We start from the raw sequence: 18,221 nt of genomic DNA, 5'->3' as shown, positions 1-18,221 counted from the left end.
GGTTTTTAGGCACAAATAATACTGGGGAGTTAGGGGGTATGGAATACCCACCAGGGGAATCGGGAGGTGCGGGGGCCATCCCCCAGAAAAAATCAAGATAAATGGTTCAAAATTGTAAGTTTTACGGCCTTCTGAGGGATATTTTTATAATCCTTACATTATTCTATAAGTAATATTAGTCCAATTAAGTTAAATGGATTAAACCTTAAAAATTCTCTGGGCTCTGGGGGGTTTTATCCCCCAAAACCCCCCCTCGCTGCGCCACTGGTCCAGCCCTGTTTATACCTATTCCACCCGTGAGTACCATCTTCCCTCTCCCCATGCTATACTTTCATCCAGTCGTATCTAAAGTCATTCGATGGGCTTCATTGGTCAAGGTCTAAAGTATTTTGCCTGTTCTCTTTTGGCTCTTTAAGTTGTATAAGTGGTATTGGACAAAGGATGGTCCTATTTTCCGATACCCCAACGAAAATGGCAACAAGTTATTTAAAAATATTTCGTTACATTAATCCGCTCAAAATTCTTTATGATTTTTTTCTTGTTAATACTTCTTGCAGTGGTTACATATTCATGGATCCATTTCGATAGCCCTCCTATGACGCGTGTTTTAGCACTCATACCCAAGGGCGTATCCAGGATTTTTTTCTGGAGGGGCACAAAGGTCTGACCGTGGTCTGACAGGTAAACGATCTTCTCATACCTGAGATATAAAGCAAGATACCTACAACAATTAGAGTTCGAAATATTCTCTTTATTTTAATATTGAGGCACCGTAATACACAAAACAAAACGAACGTACTGTTAACCGTATTAAAAATTTTGCCTATATTTTGAGTGCCTTAGGGGTGGGCTCCTGTCCCCCCTCTATGGAGTCCTCCGCCTTTGCCTATACCGCAGTCTAGCTTGCAATTAGTTTCGTCCAATGTACCCATACCATGCAATCACGCCTATGCCTGACCGTTGGAAAAAGAGGGAAAACTGCACATTAAAGAGATGAGGAAGTTTTATCGTGACGTAACTGGAGGACAATCAAAATCCTTTAGACGAAGGAAAAATATATTTTTTACTGTGAATTTATGATTTATCTTATGATGAAGTATCTTTTGACAGTGTGGATACACAGATGTGGTACACTTATTGAGCTATATAGCTAGCTATAATATATATTTTCCTGGAGCTGTGCATATTCGCAATTTATTCTAGGCCAAAGACGGCCGTGGCCATACCCAGAAAACAATTCGAGCAGCGGGGAGGTCATTTGGAGGAGGCAGGAGCGCAGCTAGGACTAGGGGGGGTTTAGGTGCAACTAATACCGGGGTGTGTAGGGGTATAGAATACCTACCAGGATAAGCGGTGTGTACGAGATTAATAAATTGCGGAATTATAAGATAAATGGTTCAAAATGGTGAATTTTACGGCTTTCTGAGGGATATTTTATTAATTCTTATACTATTCTATAAGTAATATCAATCCAATTAAGTAAAATGGATTAAACTTAAAAATTTCTACGAGCTCAGGGGGGGGGGGTTTATCCTCCAAAACCCCCCCTGTCGCTGCGCCACTGGGAGGAGGTACACGAGTTTAGTATGAAATTTCCAAACATTTCGGAAGTTTGATCGCCTAAGCCCTTCCCGCTTACGGCGATTTTTTTTTAAATATTGACTTAATTTTAGTAAGAGGCGGTGATTAGGAATCTATAGAATGCGTGACATTGCTTTCCCTCCCTCGCATCGCAACCCGGCTCAATGTATTGGCTCAACGCTCGGGCATTACGTCAGCGAATCTGGTATTCCCTCCTTTAAACCATTCTTTTTATCTTTTATTGCCATCAGATTTTGTATTTATTGGAATTAGCGGCATTTCGCATGTTTGCCTTCATTTTTCTTTTGACGTATTTATTTTCTTTTAACTAAAAATGTCATGTCATTTTCATACACAAGTGTTTCACTCCATCCTCTTACGTTTGTAACATATTTTCTCCAGAATCGTGCTTTTGGAAGGCGAATAAGTTTCCCCCTTAATTTTGTGAAGTTAGGCAAAACATTTTTGGTATTTCAAATATGTGTCAGCGTTGATGGTTTGTTTTGTTTTGGCGCGTTCGGTGGGGTTAGGTCGAGGTTGCTCTTGAGTCTTGAAAGTTGTAAACAGTGAAGTAGGTGACGATGATTCGTTATAGTTAACTGCTTTATATATTTTGCCTCTACATCGGAAGTATCTGAAACGGATATTCTCTTGTCGAGAAGCATCGTTATTCGTAAATGGAGCTACCCATAGAGCTACCTGCCCAGATTTGGGAGGTATCAGATTGACACGTGACCTTGCTCACGTTGACCGTAAGTATTCATCGTATTCATGTAAATTAGTCCTTGCGGGATTGTTTAATTCAATCAGATTACCCTGAGACAGTGTTGACGTTAGCTCGAGGACCATCCGTTTGGGCCGAAACATAAAGATCGCTGGTACACTGCGTCATAAGAGCATCGTTTGAACTGACAATTTTATTTCCTCGTTCATTGTGTGATAACGTCTCTTGCCATTCGCAGCATCTCTTTCCTCAGTAGCCGTGGATTTTTCCTTTAGGTTGTCACTTACTATACTGTTCGAAAATGGTCCGGATACTGTTAATTTTATTAGTTGTAGCTTGTGCAGGAGTCATGGGTAACTGGTCGTCGGATAAAAACAGTCGGGATAGATTAAACTTTGTCATTGATTCTCAAAATTCAATTAATGTTGGTAATTTACGTGATTACGACGATAAACACTCCATGAGGAAAGCAAGCCGCGTCCCGTTTGTAGGTAAGATACCACCAGCCGAGGATGGAGCGGGGGTTGCCAGATATATTGTTCGAAATTCAGGTATGTGTGCAAGGATCAGGTATGTGTACAAGGATCTACCCATGAAGTTAATTCAAATTCTATATGCTTATATTCAATTTGTTCGTACAGTTTGGGGATCACTCGCGTCGCTTTCAACTATGACGGATATAACAGGATTTCCATTCACCGATGTTTGTTCTTTAAGTGATGGTCCGCCGAATAACTCCACCGGTGTACCTTATTTTTATATGACACCATTGGACCTCACCGCTAAAAACTTTGAGGTAGGTGCGAAAATATATTTTATTATAATATATATTATAATAAAATTTAATTATAAAATTATAAAAAAATAAAATTATAAATATATATTATAATCTCTAGCTGTAGTAGCCTTAACTTTGAAGAAGTGAAGGTGGTGGTGTCATCAATCTTCCATTAAATTTGCAGAAAGATCCAAGGGGTTCTCTATCGATGACACTTGCTGAAGGCAATTATTGTGTGGAGAATAATTTTGACCCAGAAGATCCCAGATGTGCTCATGTAGTACTTACGGGGAAAGTAGTCAAGGTGAGAGGATATTGAAGTCAAGTATGTATATACACGCTGCATTTCTTTTAGCTCACTATAAAGGCTCACTCAACAATTTTTGCCTCTATACTACAGCCAGAGATGGGCAAAATACATGTCAAATGTATTTTAGATACAAAATAGAAATTACTTTTAAAATCTGTATTTCAAATACAAAATACAAATTACATCTAAAAATTGTATTTTAGATACTAAATACAAATGTAATTTCAAAATACTCTATTAAAATACGAAATACATGCCTTCACCGAAGTTCTTACCTAATAAAAAATTAAAATAAATTCAAATATGAACTATTTTTAGAATGAGAGGCTCAAACATTCTTGCAACGCGTCTATTGGAAACTGGCAATTTGACCATTATCCATGGCGAAATGTCTTAAATAAAATGGAGAAAAATGTCTCCTACACCTTTGGAAACAGCGTCAGATTCTACAAGTCCCCTCCAAAAATTACTCAATGCAAAACTTCGTTTCGCAAAATACTCCACACGCGACTATGTTTTGCAAGTATACAAGGGCCTACGGGTGTTACAGAAGTAAATTAAGGGGCAATTTATTGTCCCATAGATGGCAGGCTAATACAGACTCATTCGGGATCCCTGCCATCTCGTCGCACGCTCTTTCTACTTATGCACAAAAAACATTAGATGTATTTTGATTTTGAATGTATTTTAAAAATACAAACTACTCTTTAGATGTATTTTCATTACAAAATACTCTCAGAAAATGTATTTCCGATACAAATTACAAACTACAAAAAGATCGAAAATACGTATTTCAAATACAAGTAATTTCGATACTGCCCATCTCTGACTACAGCAAATAATCGCTTTATGTGACTGGCTCTTCACTACTACTGACTCGACTTGCAGTTACCTATCACTTACTTAAGTGGCAACTGGACATGAATATAAGCATTCAGTTACTCTCTGCGTATCCTCCTCTAGCATTGGAATCAGAATAGTTTATTAGTGGGCAAAACTTTTCCTTGAATGGCAGAGTGAGGAGGTTAAGTCATGCACGTTTGATGGTGTGAAATGTATGCATTTCACAAGATGTATTGTATTAATGGGAAGAATATGAATTTTAATTTCTATATTGCAGTCTTATAAAATGTCAAATACATTTGTGCATGTAATTTTATCACTTTAACAGTATTGAGGACTTTGTCATTGAGTTCAGGTAACTTTGATGCCGAAAAGAAATCAAAGAGGACAAAAAATGCGACTGAACTATCAGTGATTAACACATTTTTTTTACATGATACCTTTCTGAAGTGGTCTCATTAAATTGTTTAACTGAATAAGTGTATTATATCATGAGGACATTAATGATCTTGAATATTACTGCCCCAGTACTGATTACCACAGCCTGATTACTTATTTTTGAGAATAAATGATTGCAAAACTTTTACTCAAAAATAGACTTGCTTCATTACTTGAGCTGACTACTAATTAGATGATAAGTATAAGGAAAAAGTGCCCATCACTTTCAATGTGATGTGGGATGATACAGGAATCGATTACTTGTCCTTCCAGATTTATTTCTGATATTATAATTATTACAGAATATCATCCATTAAGGAATGTAGGTATCACACCACATACAATACTCTGGCTCTTTGGAAGAAATCACTTCCTTCTGGGATGTTACCCAACGAGAGTCGTATGCCCTACTAATTCTCTGTCTTTTCAATTCTTTGTATACTCATGAATCCTGGTATTCACTCATTTCTTCCTTTGAATTGCTGAGGAGTAACAACCCCAAAAAAACTTTTCATCTTTTGACCCTTTGGTCTTACACGTATTTACAATATAAACTAGGTAACCAAAGTATGATCTTCCCTTCATCTTATATATGTGATATTAGATGTTGCTGCATGCTAGACTCTTTATGTACTGGAACTTAGCACATAAGTTCCAATAGACAGCCTAGTATGCAGCAACATCTAATATCACATGAATAAGATGAAGGGAATCTTAATTCAAAAGAATTAGCAAAAATAGAATAAAATAATAGATATTGGCCTACAAATCAAAGAAAAATATAGAAATTTCCAGCCATTGAGTTTTATGGCATGATATTTATGAGGATATCTTAGGCTTCACCCCTGGTAAATGGGTTATCAATTGCCAGGCATCTCTCTCAACATCTAAAGGAGAACTGAAATGTGGGAAGGAACAACAGGGAATATGTTGGACGAGGGAAGGGTAGGACGAGTACAGATAATGGGGAAGGGGCTTAGCAGGATACATTCCACCCAGGAGTACTGCAGGCTTGTGGGCACCGGATGCATGCTAGTTTGAGGGTGTGGAGGTTGAGGGCAGATATCCTCACCAGCTGGCTTCGTACTTTCTTAGTTGGTGGATGGTGTGAATGTTGTACCTATTGGGTGTCTGAGATATTCACACAGAACTGAATAAATGTACGTAGTACAGGCACTTGAGAAAGGTTTTTTTTTATATCACCAGCAGGCTTTGGAATCAGGAAAGGTATTTGTGCCAGTCCTCGCACTATCCTTGGCCATTGCAAATTGTTTTCAGAGCCCGGTGAATTCCTCCCTTATTGTAGCCATTTTGTAGGTAAGTGCTTTTTGGGTGGTCAAGCTCCAATGGTAGGCTTTCATTGTCCAAAACTACCTTGATCCCATGAAAGAGGGTTAACAAAACTGTTTGTTGCTGTGAGGGATGATGATGGCTGAGTACATTGAGGCAGATGTAGGTGTGCATTGGCTATCAAAAAAGTCAATGACACTGCATTCCATCTTCCCTACAATACACAAGTACATTGAGAAAGGTCAGGCAATTCATTTTCCTCATTTTGCATTGTGAATTTTATAATTTTGAGCTGGTTTTTCATATGTTTAAGGAACTTCTGGATAGCAGGCAGACCATGTGGCCAAATAAATGATCTATCATCCAAATATGTACCTGTAAAAGTATTTTTGCTGGAGGGGAGCTGATAATAATGTGCTTTCATCAAAGTTTTCCATGTAAAAATTATCATTTATAAATCCATTGATGGGTGAAGCTCTAGAAAGTTCATAAATTACAGTGCTGTTTTAAGGAAAAATGAAAACATGAATTTTTAGATATGATGCAAATGTATGAAGTCTTTTGATCAAGCCATGCGTGGTATGAAAATTTCAAGTGCAGCGGTAATGAGAATAATTACTCAGAATTACATTTACATGTATACTGTATTAGAAGCCCAATCAAACTGAAGCATGAATTGGACTAACCTCAGTTAAAACTGATGAATGAGCATAAGAAACTGTAATGGCTAATTATTCTTAATTTAAATCATAGATTTTTAGATGCGAATAGAAGTTTTATTTTTTATGGTAAGAGATGGTTTACTTAATGTGCAACATTTAACTTTAACAAATAACACGTGCATGCTATGAATACACTTCCTAATTACTCGGTATGGTACCTTCTCCCTGTGAGATTGTTAGGGCAGATAAGGTATGAAACGTCATTGTGAAATAAAATGTTTGGGAAAACTCGGTATTTTATACTTCCAACTTAGTGGGTGACTCAGGGAATTGTGCAGAAAAATGATCAGCTGTGTTTCTTTCATTCAAAACACTATAATGTTGAACCATCAAATCGTCTAATTTTGCCAACTCCCAAGTTAGACCATTCATGTGACGTAGGTTCCTAACAATTCCTGTATGCCAAGGAACATGACTGGACTCTGGGGACTGCATGTTTTTATTTAAATCATTTCCATGCCCTGCATGCCCTGTGTAAAAAAAATTTCAAAACATAGTCATGTGTATAGGGAATCATTTAGGGAATCACTACTTTTCAAGGCTGCACAGTGAGAGAATAACTTTATAAATTACATCCTGGGAATCTTTATTCATCGTGTTATTTACAAAAAGGTTTTAAAATTTAGAATAAAAAATAATCACATTTTTTGTACATTAATATGCAGCCCTGCTATATTTCAGGTGAAAACAGGAACAGATGAGGAAATATTTGCCCAGAAGGCTCTATTTACCCGGCATCCATCAATGAGAACATGGCCAAAGGGTAAATACTGTTCCTCAATATGCAGAAACCTTGAAATTCTGTCATAATTTCACCTGATTTTTTTATGCTTTTGTTCCAGATCATAACTGGTTTTTTGCCAAACTTGAGATACAAAAAATCTCTCTCCTGGATTATTTTGGTGGTGTGAAGATAGTTAATGTAGATGAATATTTCCACGCAGGATCATAAGGTATGCAGGATTGCCCTTGATATGGTAGAGGGCATCTTCTCAACATGATGAGAGTAGTTTTTTAGTTAGTTGGAAATAATCCTGGAATTATAAATATTATTTTTTTAGATCATTAAATAAACAATTAATTTTTCCAATATTTTATAATTTTCCAAGTATAACTAACCTTCCCTCACAGCTGCAAATGCAATTACCCAACCAGTTCCTGCGTTATTGAAACTAGTGACACTTTGAACTATCAAGGTATTTGACGATCCAAGCACTGCGGCTGGATTATCCTGGAAGTGGTATATTAAACATGAGCATAGAATATTACAAAAGCCAAAAGCTTAAAAAACCAGAAAATAATATTTATGAAGATGAAAATCGTATTACCCCACCGCAGAACCTAGATCGTAGAATTTCAGCTTTCGTTAACTTATCTACATCATAAACGTTGACATAGTCAGTATCACAGGTATTCCTCGAGCCCAGGTCAAAACCTTGAGAAGGGATAAACAAAGAAATTATTTACATAAGATCGATGATACCACAAAATGTCTTTTTACAGAGTACAGTATAGGACTATTTTTTTTTTATTGAAGGTAAGCTCAGTATTCAACTTACTATCGTTGGCATCTCTTTTCAATTTGCAAGGGGTGCTTTTTAAGAAGTATCTTTTTTGCAAGGCTAAAAATATGTACCATGTTTGAAGGTACATAATACACACTGGCTTATAAGATGCACCCTCATTTCAGTATGGCACATACAAGAAAAAATTCTATGAGAAGGTGCGGCACCATAGCAACTTAAGTTGGTTCCTTTTAGCTCTTATGCTTCAGAAAAGTCAAATAGGTGGCACAATCATTGATGCAATAGCCAAAATGCATTAATTTGTTCATAAAATTATTGAAGAACAGAACCATACCAAATAACCATGATAGGTCATGGGCCCAGAATGCAAGTACTAAAGTTGCTGAGTTGAGATCATCTGATGTGACCAAAGTAACGATCTATCGAACTACACTGATGCTGGGACTGAACGAGGATATGGCGGAAGAATTACGAGACTGTGGAATCTGCAGAATGCCTGAACTTGATGGGAGTATTTTTAATTTTTGGTCTAAGTTAACGCAGTTGGAATTAGTTGAGAAAAATTGCTGGAATACTGTGGACCCCGGATATGAAGCAGAAGAAGAAGATGACCTAAATATAGATCAAAAGAGACTAAAAATTTTCATTCAACCTGATGATAGCATAAGATGCTGAAACCTGGGTCGTGCTATTTAAAATAAAGTGTGGAATAGAACCAAGTAATTTATTTTATTATGAAAATAATGCGAGACTAAAATGAAAATTTGTTCTATCACAAACAACTAAGATTAATCGATGAAATTAATTTTGAATTGTCAACATGATCATGTAGTTCTGGAGAGAATATTTTATTGCAAGAGAATATACTAAATTGCCGTCATCTCTAAGCTCAGAAGACGGAATGCATTATCCATCTTCCATGAAACATACAACGTACCGGCAGAAATGGTTCCCCAATTATATCACCTGTTAAACATTGTGACTATGCAATACGTGATTGATTGGAATACAAGTTTTCAAATTGTGACCTAGGAAACGTTGCATTTTAAATTATTTATTCAAACCAAGTAATTTATTTTATGATGAAGCAGTTCCAGAAAGTAACGCCAGAGACCGTGTCTTATATTATTTTCATAAATTTTCCGTTGCCGAAAACTTTTACATGAGCATCTTCCACCATTTTTCTTTCACGATGCATGAAACATGCAGGAGAGAGAATTACGATAATGGTCATGTGAGATTCTTTAGAGTAATACCAAAAAAATGAATAAGGAGAATCTTTCAAGCGGCGTGAAAAGGTGAGCAGTGGGCTACCCGCAAAGAGTGCCGTGTGCTCCCTGTGACCCGCCAGGCGTGCGATGAGCCTCACACGGAAAATATTTGTGGAAGAAGTTGTGTGCGCAAGGAGTCCAACTTCCACCGCTCACAACTCCAACACGCACAGCGTGCGCGAAAGGAGTCGTGTGCCCATGGAGTCTGACTCCTACCGCACATGACTCCAATGCACACATTGTGCGCTGAATGAGTAGTGAGCACCGGGAGTCTTGACTTCACCCCACACAATTCCAGCACACATTGTGCGAGAAGGGAAGTTCGTGTACGCATGGAGCCAACTTCTACTGCTCACGACTCCAACACGCATAGTGTGAGCGGAGGAAGTCATGTGCAGTTTGCGGAGGGGAGGGAGCCGTGACTCACAAAATAAGACACTTATGCCTAACAGCTCTATCTGCCGAGTCGCAAATTTGAACTGACTCACTCGCATAGTGCCCATTAGAGACTATTATAGGAATGGCCAGGACATTAAGTGTTTCAAGTGTAATTATTTCGGTCATTTGTCAAAAGATTGCCTTAACCTGGATCCGCCCAATGTGACAAAAATGTCACACCCGGTATCGCTCCACTCTAATGGCTCTTGCATCGCTCAGGCACGGTACATAGTTGTGTTTTATACTTTATTAGAAAGAGGAAGCTAAAGGCTTCATTTTAGGGTAAGAATTGTCGGTAAGTAGTAGTTTGGTGGGGCCAAGAAATAGCCAGGTATACTGGACCGAAGGGCGACCCTTTTTCCAACCCTTTCTCGGGCTCTCAGAGATAATCCGGGTCCTCAGGAGATGGGCGTCACAGCGTGAGGTAACCGCTGCCGATATGACCTGTTGTAGTACATTTTTTACTTTACTAATTCCAATACTTAGAGGTAAATAAATACCCTTATCACATTCATTGTCGTTGAGCGATTAAATGCATCTTTTGATCGAGGTTATGTGATGCAAAATAAGGATTTTACGAAAAGTGATTGCCTCCATTGAATTGGCAATGCCAGAATTTTGTGAGGGAAGGGGGGAATGTGAAATCTCCTTTTTCTCCCCCACTCCACTTTTTAGCTGGTCCACGTGTATGAGTGTATCCAGAATTCTGGGTACGAGGTTTCGCAAAGGTGTTTGGCAGGGTGTGAGTTTTCACTGACCTTCACTACTTCATTTATTCTTCTACATCTACATAACTCCATGTGAGCCACGGGTGTCTGGCAGGGGGTGACCAATCACCAGGACCACCACAAGCGCATGGACAAATAAAAGCATGCAATCTACATCTACATAATACCCTGCGAGCCACCTTCTGGGTGCTTGACACGGGGTGACTCAGTGAAACACTGAAAGTTGTTGCCTAACATAAATAATAATTTGTGCAAAAGAAATAACTCTTTCCATTATTTTTGATCATTTAAATGAAGTCTGCAGCAAAAATGGAAAAATATTTGCTTTATCTAGGGAAATATTACCTTGCACCAAAAGACAACAGATCCGCCCAATGTGCCATTTATGTCACAGCCAGTATCTCAGAAACTACACAGCCGATCAATGTAATATTTTCAGGATGTAGTAAAAAAACGTCCTTATCATTCTCGGAAAATATGTAATGTATGTCAAGTATTAATCTCAAAAAAAATATTTTGGGCGGATCTAGGTTAATGGTCAGAAGGCAATCAACAGAAATGATGAAATCAATAGAAGCAATGGAGGAGATAGCAGAAGTGATTACAAAAATACATCAAGAAAAACAGTGTTGGCAGTATCAGCTGTAATTCTGGCGTCAAAGGCAGATAAAAATGGGTAAATTGTGCTCTGTGCTTCTACAGACTACATGTGTAATGACGATTCTAAGTTTCTATCATTGAAGCCGACTTGTGGTTGTGTGTTGACGAGCAAGGGTAGTGTTACTGTCAGAGGAATTGGTGCTGCAGTGTTTGAAGTTGCTGACAATTGTGAAGGTAACACACTGAGTTTGCAAGACTTAGCTATATGTTCCTGAGTTTAAATTTTAATTTGCTATAAGTCTCTTAAGTTAGCGAAGAAGAAAATATTTTTAACGTTCCATGAAGGTGGCTGTGACAGAATGCAAGATGGGGAGGTTATATTTTCAGCTAATGTCAATTTCAAGTAATGAGAAATGAAAAGGAAAACAATGACAGTGCAAGTGCAATAGCAACGAAAACAAAAGAAGTATGTCCTCCAGATCGTCTTGCCCATATGTCTTGTAACCACAGTTTCATTCCACCTTCATCCTTCCATCATTTTGGATAGACATGAACAGATACACCTGTCTGAGGTTTTTCTTTCAGTTGAGTTTTTCTTTTTAATGTGAAAAACAGTGGTGGTACCATCAGTGCAACATGCTACATAGTACTACTCCATAGTGGGTTTTTTCATGACCGGTGGTTCTTAAGGAAATCGATTTAAAGCCTTTAACACTCACAGTCTTGTTGGATGCTACATCAAAGGTTAGTGGAATTTTGTCCATATTTCCTATTAGACCCAGTTCAAACCAAGTCTTCTTTCATGCATTTATAGCAAATCTCTGAAATGCTTACATCTTTTATTTATAATCTGCTTGCATCTTCTATGCTAAGTTGTATTTGTGTGCATTGATAAGTCATGCCTTTTCATGAACGTATGGCACCAGCCTTCAGACCCTGAAAAGTTCTGAATACCTCATTTTTCTTCTAATCCCCTGGCCTCATTATTTATCATTTTGGTTGAAACACAAATCCCTGAATTCCTCTTATCTGCCACCCACTTTTTTATGACATTTACAAGTTCAGGCCAGTATGGGACGGACATTGAAGATTGTGTTTTTGTTTTTTAGCAGTCTTCAGTTGATCTTCTTGCAGATGCCAGGTACGTATCATTATTTCGGTAGTCGCTGGACTGAAATGCCTTGCTGCTGCTGTCTCCATGCTCCTTAGTGTAGTCTAACAGTCTTAGTTTAAATTTAATTGTGTAGCTTAATCGCTTGTCTCCTGTTGAGATATTTATGAGGATATTTTTTTAAACTAACAGTTCCACTCAGCAAGAAGAGCACACACTTTTTTTATAACCTGCTGAGATAAAATACGATCAAGCTTGTTCGATATCTCTATCCCAACTCCTTCAATGTTGCATAAGTGAGAAGAATGATTACTATATATACAGGGCCATTCTGTATCTTGAGGGCACAATGTAGCACCGCTGCTATTCCCATTTTCAAATAGCATCAATTTTGATTCTGCATATTGCACCGCATTATATTGCACTGATTTTGGGGGCGTAATATATCGCCCTGGTGAAATCTCTCATTGATATGAAAATTATTGTCATGCAAATGATATAAGTCGAATAATTTAGAAAGTTATTCACAAATATGTAATTATTAGATATAATAATGGCTCAAATATATTTTTTTTAATCCTTCCATCATTACAAAGCAGGCAGAGGCAGCTAATTTTTGGATTCATGGTGAAATAATAGTGAATAGTGAATTCATGGTGAATAATTTTTGGATGTTATAATACAACCAGCTGATCCAAGAGGTCCAAAAGAAAGATGCAAATTGACGATCGAAAACAGTTCTCATTGCAAGCCGCAAAAATCAAACTCAAGAACCTTACAATGAGGACATACAATTCTGATAGGGTTCTAAATCAAACTCATTCAGTATTTATGATCAAACTTATTGAGCCTAAAGAAATATTTAAAGTGGCAAATAAGAGTAGAGGGTACCCAATGGAAAGGTTAGTCATAATACAACTACAGCATTAATTTCACTGTGGCATTTATGCTTAAATACGAATGTGTACTCATGCAATAATTAACTATTTATGGGAAAAATTATAGCAAGGTTCAATCCCTAATTCATCTGTTGAATTTGATGGTTTGTAATCAATATAATTTATCTAACAACATAGTATTTAAGGCAAGGAAGGACCATTGTGGGTAGCCTAGGAAGAACCCTTGTATGTGAGCTGATAGGGTAGCCAAGAGGAATGTAGACATCTGAGTTGTGTATAACTATGAACCAAACAATAAATACTCTCTGATTGTAGATATATACTGATTTATAAGTTTTTAGCGATGTATACAATTTTATAAAACCTACAAATTGGGTGTGTGTTTTTAAAGCACTTCGACCTTGCCTCAGCAATGCCAGTTCTAATTATTGCCACAAGTATCTACCTATGTATTACTTTAGTTGCTCAAAAAAATGTAATCAAATCTTCTGTTCTGACTTCTAAGGCATTCGATCCTTTCCAGGCAGAGCAATTGCCTTCCTCTTAAGCAAAATTGGGCACAATGTGTAACAATAGTAATGGCCAAATAATTTTTTCATCTCAACATCTCCATTGAAACAATTAAAAGGTTAAAAATGTCCTGGTTTGGAGTCACTATCGGAATTACGACAGCCAAATGTTGGCATCATTCTGGATGCTATAAAGCGACCCCGAATTCCACAGGGGGCCACTATTTTGAGATAGAGAATCAGGGGGTCATAATATTGCACCCCAATAGTATCTTCTTCATATTAGAGCAGCAGCTATCATTAACAGAATAGCCCTGATAATATAATAAATAGACAAAATGAGCTTAATAAAAACAATATAAGTACTACATTTGTCAATTGAATATGTAATAAAAATGTACAGTAGAACTTGTTTCGTACGTTTCTAAAGGGACCACAAAAAATGAATGTGCTAACCAGGCAAAACGTGCCAACAAGGAAAGTTCAATGTTTAATGTATTTCAATGTTTTTAAAAAAATTTTTTTCAATTTTCACCCCCTAAATCTTTTCAACCCCAGGCAAGTTTGTCTCTCTTCACCCTGATAGCCTTAAAACGTCAGTTTTTTCAATCAGAAGCAGATAACATTAGTATAAGTCCCTTGAAAAGCAATAAGTTAGGATACGGGGTTGTTTTTACCTAATTTAGGGGTTGCTCGGAAAAATGGAGGGTGATAGAAAAAAACAATGTCATTTTCGGATTCAGCGACCCAAAATTAGCCAGAAACACCATAAATTGTAGCCGGGCATTTTTTGAATTTTTTTTGCAGAACAGTGTTTACGGCCAAAGTTGCAAAAACGCAACATTATTGAGAAATGCAAAAAAAATGTTTCAATTGAATTTTATTCATATAGAATTTGCTTTTTTCGATAAAAGTAGGTTTAAACTGATTTTTAGTGAGATTATAATGACATTTCATAATTATTTCGAAATTTATAAAAATACTCAAAATGTGTCAATTTTCAAGTCACCTGTTAACACATTCCGTGCTGACCGTTTTTTGAAGAAAATGCCCTGTGGCTGACTTTTTGGCAAAAATTTGTATTTTTTTATTATTATTATAACGACGTGATCTTATGATTTGTGATGCCTGCTACATTTTTTCGCACTTTTTTTGTAAAAAATAACCCTTCATTTGTTAAAAATTTGAACTTTAAATTTTCTAAGTATCCTGGGCATAGTCCAGTACACGCTCCCAATGCTCCCAAGTGCTCCCGCTACAGACGCTACAGATTCGTAGTCCACTTTCGCTCCTATCGCTCCCAGTGCTACCCTACTGGATCACGGCTGGAGCGATTGTAGCATTTGTTAGTCGTTTGTTTTACTAGTATCGTCTGCTCGGATATTAGATCGCCTGAACTAGGGATTGTTATAGACCCTTGTACTTTACTTAGCTTGTTAGAGAGGTCAGTAATATGAATATCAAAAAGAATATGACCATGGGGTACACCACAAGAAACCTAATAAATATTAGATCTTCATTGGATATCATGATCGGACATCACCGATCCGATGTTTGTCCTGAAGATTTTACCCACTGGTTTGCAAATCCTCTAACACCAAGGCACCACCAAGGTGATAAACTTAAACAAGAGCAGATCATGATACATATAAAAGAAGATAACACTGATTAAATACCTAATTAGAGAAATTTCAATGAAACCAAAAATAAGCCTGATTAACTTAACTCACCTAAAAGCTTGCGTTTAAACGATACACGTACAAGTTAATGCCTGGTTGCGTGAATGATTTTTGTGGACCGAAACGGAACATGTACGAATGTTTGAACCAAGCTAAAATAGGTTCAATTTTCCGTTCATGCATTTGCACAAGTTGAGTATGGTTACGCGTGTAACCACATAACGTGCAACAACGCAACCGTACGGTACGTATTTCGTGTTCATTCTCGCGTTCATACATTTAGACTCGTACGGGTTTATGTAGGTGTAAAAAGGCCTTAAGTGGAGTGTCTTTTTACGATTTATCATGCACTCATGACATTGAATGATAGTCTCAAAAGCAGTCCTAGACTTGGACCCATCTCGTCAACAACAAGCCTTAAGCATCAATGCAATACGTGTCAACCTGACCTTAAGAAAAATACACAAGTAAAATACAACCGAACATCAATAATTGATTAAACTTAAGTTGAAGATTAGAGGAAGATATCATCATTGAACAGAGAATACAATCTTCATGGAGAAAGGTTGGCCGCCACAAAGCAACAAACGGAATACTTTGACCAGGAAGTTCACGTACCCTAACCTAAGAAGTCATATTCTATCTCAATTTCACGCAATGTCAAGTTCAAATAACTAATAATTGATCTAAATAAAAAATAAATCAAAATAACTTACAAAATTAACAGAAGTAACATATTAACAAAAGTAACAGACGGAATGCTTCGACCGGAAAGTTCACTCACCACATGCCTTATTAATTTCGAATAGTCATTTTCTATCTCCACTTCTCGCTATCTCAAGCTTAAAACACTAATAATAATATAATATTATATATAGGTAATTCATTATCACAACAACAAAGTTTATAAAATATCTCGGACTTGCCGCTCAATTTCTTCCTCGATCTGGCCCGTGGCGAACATTGACTCTGAATTGTAAAACCATTGAGTTACTGCCATTTGCCTCACCGTAATATCCCCGGAATAGTTCTTTAACCATTTGTTTTTAGCATTTACCATCCTGGCTCTCTTAGCGACTTCTTCTGTCAACTCCAAATGGTCATATTATTTCTGGCCAGGTCCACAATTGTTATGAACACCATTTTCTATTGCCTTCCTTCCCGTTCAAATTCGCGCTGAAAACCGGTTCGCTCCAGCTCACCCACCTATTTCGCAGGAGCGTTTGTAGCGAGAGAGAAGCGAATGTAGTGACGTACGAGAATGCTACGGGAGCTTTTGTAGCTTCTACTGGACCACGCAAAGACTCGCTCCCAGCGCTTCGGAGCACTGGTAGCTTGTACTGGACTACACCCCCTGTCAAACTTTTGATACCTTCACGCAACACACCAAGATGTTTCCCACACTTCTTTGCTCTTTGTCATCACTGTAGCGAAAACCCGTTCAGACTTTATCACTTTCTGGAAAAAACTAATGGAAATAGTAATGCAGCAAACATTATTTTTATAATCTGGAAATGATACATTCAAATACGATTTTAAATGTTTTATTGCTCAAAAGAAAATATTGCGAGTATTACCAATATTTCCAGCAAAAGTGTTGCTCCCTATGGTGGAAAAATTATTATGAACGATATGATATCCTCTGGATAAGATTTTATAATGATATACATTGGTTTATAAATGAAAGGGAAAATTTGTATAAACGAAGAATTGTTGCAATGAAACATTGTTTTACAAATCAAAAATTGACCAGCATTTTTAAAATATTTTTTCAGTTACTAAGTACTTCGCATAAAATAAATAAATATTGAAATAGAAAATATAAAAGGTAAACATTAAAAAATAATTTTTTTCCGCTGGGTAAATAATTTTCTGCATCACAAATTCTTGTGATACTTCTGGAAACAGTCAAGACACAATCGAGGATCAGATAGGCAGGTGGGGCTATAATATGATGTATCCTGGTGGACATTCTTCTTGAAGCACTGCCTACATCTCTTCTGTTTTCGTCTTTTCTATCGTGTTTTTCATATAATCAGGGAAATGTCCTAATAAGCCCTTGGTTTTGGTTGAGGCAGGCTAGGATGACTATCTCCTCAAAGGGATCGAAGGTACAGATATTGTCATAAGAGATTCTATAACTGGAATTAGAAAGTAGATGAGAGGAATTTTTCAAAAATTTTCTTTGAATAAAAAATTACGTTTCAGCAACAGTGATTTCAGTAGGTGGATTCCCAATGCTTAGTACCATTTGATGGATTGCCTTTCAATGGGAAAGTCAGAAATCATTTGATCCCAATGATCGATGCCACAATTGTAATTGCTACATTCAACCACCGCCTGTGGCTTTCTTGGCGTGCACCCTCGTCTTTTCGTAGATTCGTTCATTTTTTGCACTGAATTCAGCGATGATCATCCGCACTTTCCTCTTATCCATCCACCTTAGGATACCGATTTTATACTCATGAAAGGCCTCCACCACCTCACCTTTCTTTAATTCGTAGCAGAGCACCAAAAGAGGAATCAATTTCTTGCCTCTCCTCAGTGTCCCCGTCAAGTTAGGTTTCCCATTTAGATGGAATCAAGAACTGGCTACACTGTTATAAAAGTTATCAATATAAAAGGATTAGCCTCAGTCTAAATGATCCTCCATCATTTGTTTACCATCTTCTCCGAATGCCCTTTTCCAGACATTTCTGAGTTGGAGTACCTGCAGCGCCAAACCCTTTGCTTCCGTCAACATATACAACTTTATTGCGTACCAGTAGCGCTTT

The 18,221-nt window shown here is 37.3% G+C and overlaps 2 protein-coding genes across 2 annotated transcripts in view; one reads left to right on the top strand and one right to left on the bottom strand.

Moving 5' to 3' along the window:
- The first annotated feature begins 1,927 nt into the window (after nt 1–1,927).
- Nucleotides 1,928–7,778, top strand: LOC124160666 (protein CREG1). Its single transcript, XM_046536605.1, has 5 exons — nt 1,928–2,856; nt 2,947–3,101; nt 3,268–3,387; nt 7,368–7,449; nt 7,529–7,778. The coding sequence occupies exons 1-5, from the start codon at nt 2,607–2,609 to the stop codon at nt 7,636–7,638; spliced, it is 717 nt and encodes a 238-aa protein (XP_046392561.1). The 5' UTR covers nt 1,928–2,606; the 3' UTR covers nt 7,639–7,778.
- LOC124160663 (cubilin-like) overlaps nt 7,553–18,221 on the bottom strand; it is a 270,327-nt gene continuing 259,658 nt past the window's right edge. The window contains exons 67-69 of the mRNA XM_046536589.1: nt 8,015–8,121; nt 7,806–7,917; nt 7,553–7,720 (exon numbers count right to left, since the gene is read on the bottom strand). Of these exons, the coding sequence (XP_046392545.1) occupies nt 7,701–7,720; nt 7,806–7,917; nt 8,015–8,121 (239 nt within the window). The 3' untranslated portion in view covers nt 7,553–7,700. The remainder of the gene's footprint in view (nt 7,721–7,805; nt 7,918–8,014; nt 8,122–18,221) is intronic.

This window comes from Ischnura elegans, chromosome 1 (genome assembly GCF_921293095.1).
Source record: "Ischnura elegans chromosome 1, ioIscEleg1.1, whole genome shotgun sequence".
In the NCBI taxonomy this organism is placed as follows: domain Eukaryota; kingdom Metazoa; phylum Arthropoda; class Insecta; order Odonata; family Coenagrionidae; genus Ischnura; species Ischnura elegans.
Note: the sequence above shows the minus strand (reverse complement) of the source record. Positions and strands in the feature narration are given on the sequence as shown.